This window comes from Poecilia formosa, unplaced genomic scaffold, assembly GCF_000485575.1.
Source record: "Poecilia formosa unplaced genomic scaffold, Poecilia_formosa-5.1.2 Scaffold435, whole genome shotgun sequence".
In the NCBI taxonomy this organism is placed as follows: Eukaryota; Metazoa; Chordata; class Actinopteri; order Cyprinodontiformes; family Poeciliidae; genus Poecilia; species Poecilia formosa.
The window spans coordinates 367,318-378,470 of NW_006800374.1; the positions used below are offsets into that span (position 1 = coordinate 367,318).

General features: G+C 39.5%; 1 protein-coding gene across 3 annotated transcripts in view; it reads right to left on the reverse strand.

The window, feature by feature from the left end:
- Positions 1–11,153, reverse strand: part of arrdc1b (arrestin domain containing 1b) — a 39,312-nt gene that overhangs the window by 13,721 nt on the left and 14,438 nt on the right. For all 3 annotated transcript variants that reach the window (XR_001659490.1, XR_001659489.1, XM_007577264.2), the window contains exons 2-7: positions 6,937–7,047; positions 4,273–4,323; positions 2,401–2,555; positions 2,126–2,308; positions 1,233–1,409; positions 80–530 (exon numbers count right to left, since the gene is read on the reverse strand). Coding sequence is in view for 1 of the 3 variants with exons in the window: in XM_007577264.2 (XP_007577326.1) it covers positions 80–530; positions 1,233–1,409; positions 2,126–2,308; positions 2,401–2,555; positions 4,273–4,323; positions 6,937–7,047 (1,128 nt within the window). In the remaining 2 variants the exon portion in view is untranslated. The remainder of the gene's footprint in view (positions 1–79; positions 531–1,232; positions 1,410–2,125; positions 2,309–2,400; positions 2,556–4,272; positions 4,324–6,936; positions 7,048–11,153) is intronic.

The window sequence follows — 11,153 nt, forward strand, 5'->3', positions numbered from 1 at the left end:
TCTGAAACTACATAATCCTGTATTAATCCCAATAGTGGTGCTGCTCTCTGCCGCCCCCTGCTGGGCACCGCCTCCTCACCTTGAGGATAGTCACAGCTGCTGTATTCCGGAGGCAGGATGAGAGAGCAGGATGTGGGGATTGGGTTCACGTCGCCCTCTGTGAAGAACGGTATGGTGGCTCCAGTGGACAGGCAGAAGAGCGGCGCCGTGGCACCGGGGAGCCGGCCGGGCGGCAGCGCGGCGCCGGGGGCGTGGCTAAAGGCGCTGGGCGACATGGTGACCGGCGACGCCGACGGGTCCTGCTGCGAGTGGCTCTTAGTGGGGATCTCCTCGCTGGTGAAGCCTCCGGCGCCCAGCTCGCCATCTGGGTCGTGCTCCACAGGCGGGGCGCTGGGCATCACTCCGGTAGCACTGGGAGCCAGTGAAGAGCTGGGACTGGTGGGGATGGAGCCGACGGGGGACAGGTTCACTGGGATGTTCCCGATGAAGATGGGCAGAACGACGACCGTTTCTGGAGACTTTAGAGACACCTGGGGCAAAAACGGTGATTCAGAAAGAACCGTTTTAATGGTAACCATGGCAACACAAAAACTAGACAAATAAATTATTGCATCAAACAATGATATCGTCATTTTGAGACCATTTTTAAAAGTAAGATAATGGTAATAGCAAGAACATAAACTTTAAATTCAAAGGAACTCAAGCTAGGAGTCAAGCTAACCGCTATTGAAGCTAGGAGTAAAGCAGATGGTTCCAGTGAATTAGTTGCAGTTTTCCTTCTTTGAGAATCACACTTTCTGAGCAGTCGAGATTAAATGTTACTAACTGGTTTAATAAACTGAACTTGGACTATTTTTTTTAACTTAAACAATAAAGCGAGCAGCAAAATCTTAAAATTTAAGATTCTTCCAGGTCAAAACTATGTGCTACATTGTTGGTCTCATAAAATCCCAAGAAAATAAATCAAAGTTTGTTGTTTAAATGTGATGAAATGTGAAAAATTTCAACGAGTAATATTACTAATCACACTTCTTCAATAGAAACAGTCAGCAGTCTGGAGTGGGTTTATAAGTGTACATATAAATAATTCAGTAGTTTATATCCAGACTGGATCAATACTGTATGAAAGGATATTAGGCAGCAGCGGTTCTCTGTAAAAATGTGAAAAACAGTCAATAATAACAGATTTTTAACCAAAAATCAAGAATTTCCACAGACAGACCCATTATTACCTGAATGAAATAATCAATGTTAATAAGGCGGCAGCCGCTGAGCCCCGACTGAGGAAGAGGAGGGACGATGATCTGCTCCTTCCACTCGGCGTGTTTTCCGGCCTTCACTCCGGCTCCCTCCACCTCCGCGATGGTCCGCCGGTCGACGACCGGCCGCTTGGTCCGATACGTTACCATCTGCAGGGAGAAACACGTGAAGCTCCATGTAGAGCCCAGCAGAAAACTGACCAGAGCTCCTTATGCAACGATTAATCGTGATTAATCAATAACTGAAATATCTGTCCACTGATTTAGTTATCGATTAATCGTTAACTGGAATATTTAGTGTCATAAAAAGGTTCTTTACTGAAAGAACAACACAGTTGGAGCAGTAAATCAGCCAAAACTCTACAAAAAAATTAATATTTTGCATTTAAGATGAAAAAAAATATGCATCTTTCCTTCAAACGATCAACTGTTCATTAAAGGAATGCTGTCATTTCATTTAAGGTAATACAATCCTTTTCTTATTTTAAATTGGAGTTTAATCATTTGCATATTTACATTTTATGTATTTTTAATATAGTATAAATTAAGATTAAGTGGTTAAATAAAAAAAAACTGAGGAAGATACTAAATTATTTTTAGACAATTAACTGATTAATCGTCAGAATAATTGATTATTTTTTTATCAGATGAGAAGATTTGACTGGATAATGGTGTGAAATTTAATTGAATGTTCAGATTTGTCCTGGAAGCAAATCAATAAAACCTGCAGACCAAACTTTGTGATTTTGACACAAGTATGAACAGCTTTTATTATTATAGTCGTTTCCAAGGAAATATTAAGAGTTTTTGTGATCTTATCAAATCAAGGGAGAGTGGAAAAATAAATCCAGATTTTGAAGCCGTACCTGCACCAGGCTGGCCAGGACGTATCCGGTGTCCTTCCCGGACTTGTTGTGGATCTCGGTGGAGAGCCGGATGAGCTGGCCGGGGACGTAGCCCCGCTGGTCGCTGCGGGTCTTCAGCATCAGCGTCCCCGTCTTCACCAGCAGGTAGCTGAACTTCTTCGTCGTCACCGCGCAGCTCTGCTGCTGCGAGGGCCAAATTTGGATTTTTAAAGTGAATAAAAGTGCCCTGATAAGACGTCTGCAGAGGATCTACGTCGTGAAAGCTAGACACTCACTTCGATGTCGGGGACCTCGTTGAGGTTGAGCATGTTGAGGACGTAGAAGGGCCGCTGGGCTTTGTAGTCCTTGGAGAAGCGCGGCGTGTCGATGGCCGCTCTCACGCAGTAAGCGATCTTCCCGAACGGTCCTTCGAACGACGTGGGGATGGCGGCTAAGAGATCAAACAAAACAAAAAATGAAACGTTCAGGCGTGACTTTCCCAACATAGACAGATTCTAACATCTGTTACCACTCAGGCTGGACGACACGGGATACAAACTCATCACGATATGAAAGTTTCATATCAATAATTATTACTTTTTTAAATATTCAACCTATTTAATGTGTCAGTAGGTTTTAAATATTCAAACATTTAATATCCTGGTTATTTTAAAGCAGTTATGAGGCAAAGTGGTGAGACATGAAACTGCTGCTGCACAAGTTACTCAGCAGGTCGTTGCTAGGCAACCAAAGAGTGAGTGAGTTGCTAGGCAACCAAAGAGCGAGAGAGTTACTTGATTCCACCAACCTAGCTTAGCTAGCCATGTGAGGTTGAAAATAAAATTACAAGAATAAAACTAAATTCATGAGAATGAATTTAAATTCATATGAGAATGAAGTCATAGTATCGCAAGAACAGAGTAAATATTACGAGAACATAGTCATACAGAATAAAGTCACAAATATGAGAGTAAAGCCATAATATTTCAAGAATAATGTAATATTATAACTTTATTCTTGTCAATTTATTTTTTATTTTCTTTCTTGCTAATCCTCTATCATTTTATAATACCACAAAATATTGTGATTAAAGTCCACATTGCCCACCATCTAGTATTTGGTCCTGATCTCAGCTAAAAGATGAAGCCCAACAGCTGCAGGCGTGTTGGTTTGCCAGCAGGGGGCAGTATGAGTGAACGTTTAACCTTTACATGATGATGTTAATGTGATTTCCTTCAGACTGGGGGCTTCTGAGGAGAGGAGACCAATTACCCAGAGAGTGAAGGATGAAGGGCTAAAAATAAAATGGCCGCCCCCCCACTGAGTTTGAGCCGAATCATGCATGAGAGCAGAAAACACCAGGCAGACTCAAGATGGCGCCATCAGCACCGCCATGGCTTCCTGCTTCACTGCCAGCAGCTTTAAACTGACTTCATGAGAAACTTTCAAGTTAAAAAGCAAAAAGGATTTACAAATCCAGATCACAGACGCTCTTAAAGGGCCGGTTCTGCCACAATGTGTTAACAAAACCCATCAGCAAGCAAACTGTTAAAATGTTAATTGACCATCTTTTCACATTGATGACATTGTTTTTGTGATTATTTGGAATAAAAATCAATAGTACTCATTTAGTAATATTTGCAATATCTGCGTGGATGTTTGACAGTAAATGTGACTTTTTACTTCTCACCGTTTAGATCATGGACTTTAATTTGACAATAATTAAACCTGAGGCAGCTGCTTATTACCAGTAATCACTTAAACCTGATGTGTTTCATCATTTTAGCCAAAACGGTCCAGAAATTTGTTGATTTATTTGTTCATTTTCACAAAATTTCACAAAAAACAGGAAGAAACTAATTGATTAAATAAGGGAGTGAATAGATAAAAACTGCTTTTAATTTATTAATAATAATAATAATAAAAATTTGTGACCTATTTAAGTTTAAGTTTGCCAGCTTAGAGTTTAGAGGGCCACATGTAAACACTAGGGCGGGCCGGATTTGGCCCCCGCGCCTCGAGTTTGACGAGTTGAAGCATGCGTTAAACATTAGCTAAATCTGCTGTAACTCGTGTGAGGTCATCAGCTGCTGCTTTGTTTTTGTTTCTGTGACGTCGCTGTTGGTCTGATAACGCCACGGGAACTGAAAGGTGCGGCTGAGACTCACCTGGAAGGACGAACTGGAAGGGGAATCTGTGCTCGCCTGGAGCCAGGATTCCTGAGAGGGAACAAAGGTCAAAGGTCACAAACCGGAGAGACATAAACGACCAGAGAGGTTAGAGAGAGAGAGATTGATGAAGAAAAGTACAAACTGAAGGATCGAAAGCAAGGAAGGAAGGAAGGAAGGAAGGAAGAACATTTAAACAGTGAGATAAAGGAAAAACGTTAGAGAATATAAAACGTTTTTACTCCCACATTCAAACTACTACAGGTGAATATGTCCTACAGATATTCCTCTGTAGTAGTAAACCTCTCCTCCCCTCCCCCACTTATTGCTACAAGCAAAAACTGAAAAGAAACGCCTCCTGCTGCTTCCTTCTTTTTATTCAAGCAGATAATTATAAACTACCTTCACATCTTCTGGACGTTTTAATAATTATTATGTTGTTTATTACCAGTTAATTGATAACATAAGGACCAATAAATAGGCATGTGTGTGTCGAACACAGACACCTTCACCCGACTGGCTGATTAATTCTCCAGAGGAGCTGACGGCCTAATTAAATCCTTGCAGACAGAAACGCCTCGTTAGAGACGGGAGTTTTTCCATTAGTCTGATCTGCATCATGTTTACTGTTAGAGGAAGCAGCGAAGCTTTAAACTAAACGTTTCAGCAAACATGTAAAACCACAGGAAAAGAGGAGAAGAAGAAGAAAGACAAAAAGAAACACAGAAAGACAAAAACATAAAAAGAAAGGAAAGAATAAATAAATAAAGGTAGAGAGAAAGAAATAAAGAAAAACACAAACAGAAAGAAAGAAACAAGGAAAAAGTCAGAAAAATAAATATTGCATAAATATGTAGCAGGAATATAAATGAACTCAGACAGACTTTGTAAAGGTTTACCGGGGCACTAGCCCAGGGCAACAAGTTTTTGGGGGTTCCAAAAAATGTTTTATTTTTGTTTTTTTATGTATACAGTTTATATTAAGAGTCATAAACTCATTTCAAATGTGGCCTTTTGTTTTATTAAAATATTGTTTGATTTTTTTTTAATGGAAACTAAAACCAAATATTTGAAAATTATCTTTTTGGGACTAAAAAAGAAGCATCTGCCATAAAGACACCAACCATCAATTAGTACCTGTAAATGTGCAGATGTACCTGTTAGTATTCTGCAATTTGCATGAGTAAATTATTTATTTATTTAATTTATTTATTTATTTTCTTTTATTATTTTTTGGGACAGGGCACCAAACTGTCTCCAGCCCAGGGGCCCTTATTCTTCTAAATCCGGCCCTGAATGCAGCAGGTCTAAAAATAAAGTTTATTCCTTCTGATTGGTGGAAAAAAAATCTATTCCTGGTTTCCATGAACAGAGAAGAGTGACAGGATGAGGAGCGGACGCCGACGTCTTCCCTCCTCTAACCGTCGAGCGACTGTGGCATTCCACATTATCAGTCACCCAGAGCGCGCTCCTCTGGCCTTTTTTCTGAGACTGTGTGTCCTGATCCTCCTTCACCCTTCCCATGTCACCCTCCGACGCAGAGCTGCCCATTTTTGGGAAAGAATAGAAAACAAAGCAACCGCAAAGATAAAGGGAAGCTCAGAAAGAGGGAGTGTGTGCTTTGAATTATGCATGTCTTCCTCTCTCTGAAGCGCGCTCTCTACCCGAGTCTTGACAAGTTGATTAAGATCTATTGCTGTGAATCAGAGCTATCACATTCGTCTCGTCTTTCATAGAAGTATTTTATTCACTCTAAGCTAAAGTGCCAAAAATAGCCTTCCTACCAGAGGGAGGCCGACTGAAACATTAACAGAAGTGTGTGCTAAAGATCAAAACGTAACAAAAAAGCTGCAGTTTGCAGAAGTTGGGTGTTAGTTATGAGTCGTTTCATTCTGTTGGCTTAAAGAATTAAAAGTAATCTTAGTTTGGACAATCCAGCCAGCTGCTAGTTAAACTGAAAGCCAAAGTAATATCCAAATGCTAGCTATTAATAGCAACTCAAGCTAAGATTTAACAAAGTGGAAAGGTACAAGTCAACCTAAAAGTTAATAAACCTAACAGCTATTGAAACTGGGAATCAAGATAGCTATTTAAGCTAGGAGTCAAACTAAAATAAACTCGAGCTAGGTGTTAAACTAACAGCTAGTCAAGCTAGGTGTTAAACTAACAGCTTGTCAAGCTAGGAGTCAAACTAAAATAAATTCAAGCTAGGAGTTAAGCTAACAGCTACTCAGGCTAGGAGTTAAGCTAACAGCTACTCAGGCTAGGAGTCAAAATAAGAGCTAGTCAAGCTAGGAGTTAAACTAAAAGCTATTCAGGGTAGGAATAAAGCTAACAGTACTATTTTAACAGCTTTGACCTTTTTGCCTTAAAGTTTATCTTTAGGATTTGTTTTTACCAAATGTCAGGCATCAATCAGGGCACATCTTCTATCTTGGGGGCAATAACAATAAGAAAATATTGCGAATAAACGTTACCAAAAATTCTCTGTTCTGCAGCTACAAGGTGCTTAGCAGTGCAGGGCTCATATACACCTTTCAGTATCTTCTAATAGTGGGAGTAAGACTGTTAACCTTTTATACATTATATAATTAGCTATTTGAAAAAAGAAAATAAAACGGCACTAAATTCAACCTGAAGCTCGTCTGTATTTTCAGTAATTACCTTTATCGGCCACAGATAGCATGCTGTTCAGGTAATGCTCCTCCAGACTCCACGAGGAGTCGTTCATTTTGTTGGAGATGCCGCATGAGCCCAGACAGTTCACCTTGATGGCTGCAGAAAGAAAAGGACAGTCACTCAGGCATCGCTACACGTCTGCTCATGTTTACACTGCAAAAAACTACTCATTATTCGTTTTTCAATAAAAGTGTTTGGATATTAAAAGGGAAAAATGTTGTGGAAACCACTGCAGCTTTTCTCACTTGTTGCTTTTGGTTCACACTGGAATATTTCAAATCTAGGCTTGTTGCAATTAATCAATTCTGGCCCACCGTGTCTTTTTATGAGGCCCTTTAAACTCCAAACTACATCAATAAACCCTTCCAGTTTTTCACAAATCTGCAAAATTCACACAAAATCAACAAATTTCCACATTTTTTTCTGATTTTACAGCAAATTATCTCAAAATTGGTTAGAAACATTGAATGTAACTGATACAGGGAGTGATGAAGACTCACATTTTACAAACATTTCTAAGTATTCACCACAAAATCTGTCATTCTGATTGCATAAAGAAATACTAAATAATCATAAAATCCTGGAGGAACAGCTATTTATTGAAATTTTAACAGTTTAGTTGGTTTTATCACTACATTCTGACACAACAAAACAACAAAATGAAAATGAGTTTGACTCCCCTGCTTCAGACCATAATTCATTAATAATTAATTGTTATAAATAATTTTTTAAAGACTTGTAGAAGCAGGAATCACCAGTTTTATTCCAGTTTTTGGTAGAAAAGGAGGAAAAGTGAAAAACAATAAGTCAGACTACTGGAAATGATTGATTTCTTTTTAATTAATTATGCGACTAATAGATTTATTGATCGTTGTGAAAGGCCTTGCGAAACCAAAGCAACAATAAACCCAACTTTGACTCTTACTGACTCATTTTATCCTGTAGTATTTGTCAGTAGCGTCTCCTGTCCAGCAGCAGGAGCCAGAAAACAAACTGAGCGTCAGAAACGCGGCTCAGGCCTGCAGAGGGAACCACTTCCTGTTTGTCCGCCCTGGTCTCTGAGGAAACGATAACTGATAACAGACATACCCGAACTCTAAAGACGCCGGGAGATGGAGCGGGGAGATGGCGCAGACGTTATCTCCTCACAGAGACGCAGACAAACAAAGCAGCAGCTGTTCACCTCATTGTTTCACATTCAGCTCCTTTATTCTCTGTTCCAGGCCAATAACTTACGTACTGGACACATTTTCCAATCTAGTGACGCATTTAACAGAGTTTTTGTGTGGAAATAACTCAAAATTAGCTTTAACAGAGTTTTTCAGTTATAAATTTATCTTTATCATGATTAAATCAATAAATCAGTAAACGTAAATTAATAAAATTCAGTTTATGGATACAAAAAACTTGTCTTTATCATTCAAATCCCTTTAATTCTCTCCTCCAGCCCACTAGTTTCTGTATTTAATAAACATATTGGATACTTTTTCACTGAAGTAACATGAAAACCAACATTTGGAGTCACTTGCACACAAAACTTCCTTTAAATCCAATTATAAAAGTATCTTTATCATGATTATAGTCTATAAAATTACATTTTTGGTATAAACAATTTGACTTATCCTTCAAATCTTTTCATTCTTTGTTGCAGGTTTCGAGTTTCTGTATTTAATATGGAAATGATTTCCATTTGAGTGACATATTAATCACAATATTTGGAGTCATTTTTACACTTTTACTTGAGGAACTTATTTTGAAAAAAATTACTTTTAAGAGTATTTTTACTATGCTGTACTTTTTAGTTGAGTATCTCTATTATGAAGTATTTCTGCTTTTACTTGAGTAAAATTTATGGATTTTCTTCCCACTGAATGAAAAAAAAGAAAAAGTTTTGACCTAAAATTCACCAGACACAGAGACGCACCTGCAGTTTTTATTAAAGTTTCATAAGTTTTTTATTGAAATAAACTGATTTGGAAACATTTTATTTTGCCTGATTTTGTTATTGTTTCTTATATGAATTAGTAATTTTTGTCCTTAAAATACCAAAATTTTCCACTAAACTTTATATTTTGATCCGTCTGATGATGTAATTTTTGAATATTAAATGATTGATAACCGGATCAGTTACTCAGTACTTGACGTTTTGCTCTTTCTTGAGTACAGTTGTGGTCACTCTTCCCTCATCTGATTATTGGCCATAAAATCCACGTTTTGTTATGAAACCTCCCAGCTAAGCGTCTTTGTCAGCTTTATCTTCTAGTCAGACGTTAATAAGCGTTTTAACTGGAGGAATGTCCTGAAAGCTCGCTGCAGGCTGCGATCTAAAAGCGACGGTATCCGTCACGCCCATGCAGGTTTCTGTTCTGCCTTCACTCAGCTCGCCCAGTCACACCCAAAACGGCAGATGGCTCAGCCGTTGGCACCAGCAGGCTGCTGGCACCGTCTGCGGCCGCAAGAAGGACGGAGGCCTGGCGAGAGCAAAACCGCTAGATAACGTCTGAAGCCGACGGCAGGGACGAACGGGGAAGCAGTCAGATGCTGTTTGCAGCCGTCAGCAGAGGGAAGAGAAGGCCGTGAAAAGGTCACGGCGGGGTCATCTGGTAAAATCCCAGCTGCAGCAGCAGGAAGAACAGCTGCAGCAGCTGGATGTGGAAACACAAACACTAAAACCAAAACGAATAAACAACAGTGGATGATGTTATCAACACGATCTGAGGTAACAATAAGAACTGGGTGTCCAAAGGGAGGCTGGGGGGCCATTTGTGGCCACTGGAGTGATTCTGTGCGGCCAGTAGATGCAGACGGACACTTTTAATTTGTAATAATGGGAAAATTATTACAGATATAATTTTCTTACAATGGAAAATGTAAAGTGATATTTCTTCTTCTAAGCTAGCTCCTCCAGTATGAGAGTATAAAATGTTTCATTAATAGCAGGCTAGCTGGTCATGCACCATTGTGTCCAGACATAAAAACATCTCAGCAGAGATCTAAGTTAAAGTAATAAAACTGAAACTTAGTTATCGTAGCATCTCTGCTTCCCAGCAGCAGCAATCAATCACATGATGAGTGAAGTTGTCAGTTAAAGAAGCCGCCGCTGAGATAAACTATTAATTTCACATTCTGAACTCCACTTCCTCTGTAAACATCACTTCCTGTTTTAAACGAATGCCTGAATGTCACGGCCACATAAGTTCACCACTAAAATACACTAAAATACACTAAAATCGGTTTTATTCTTTTAACCAAACTGAGTTACTGCGAAACCGTTACAGGAACAGGTTTTTAGAACATGTTCACCTAAAAGTGTGAATATTTTACAAATAAAATGGTAAAATTCAATCCGAGTTGTGCCATTCTGGTTCCTCTTTTTGTTGAGGTTGACTGGTTTTACTTCCAGTGTTTGTTATCATTCCCCTCTTAAACAACATCAACTAGATTACGGAGCTACTTCCTTCACCACAAAAAGCCAAATTCGCACATTTGACTTTGAACAGCAGCAGTTTGTTAAAATAAAAAAGATTAAAGTTTTTCTCATTGAAAGGAAGTCAGCACAAACATCCTGTGTGGAGATCTGGGGCGAAATGTCGAAGAAACTAAAGGAAACCACAACGCGCTGTGCAACCGCTCTCACTGCCACTTGATGCCTCAGTTTACTGAAAACAGACCAAAAAACAGCAGCGGCTCTGAAACCAGACCAAATTATAACAGACCAGATTATAACAGACCAGATTATAACAGACCGCTCCAAATGTACAAAAAACATGAGGAAGGAGAAGTTCAACAAAGTTCATGAGGTTTCCTTGAAGACATGAGATGGGTTTTCTACCTAGATAACACTTTTTAGCACAACAGTGATTAATTATTGTTTTTAAAGGTGGGAAAGACCCTTAAAATAATGTTGGTCGGATGGATGGATGGATGGATGGTTGGATGGATGGATCGTTGGTTGGTTGGATGGATGGTGGATGGATCGTTGGTTGGATGGATGGATGGTGGATGGATGGATGGATGGATGGATGGATGGATGGATGGATGGATGGATGGATGGATGGATGGTTGGTTGGATGGATGGTTGGTTGGATGGATGGTGGATGGATGGTTGGATGGATGGATCATTGGTTGGATGGATCGTTGGTTGGTTGGTTGGATGGATTGTTGGTTGGATGGATGGTGGATGGATGGTTGGTTGGATGGAT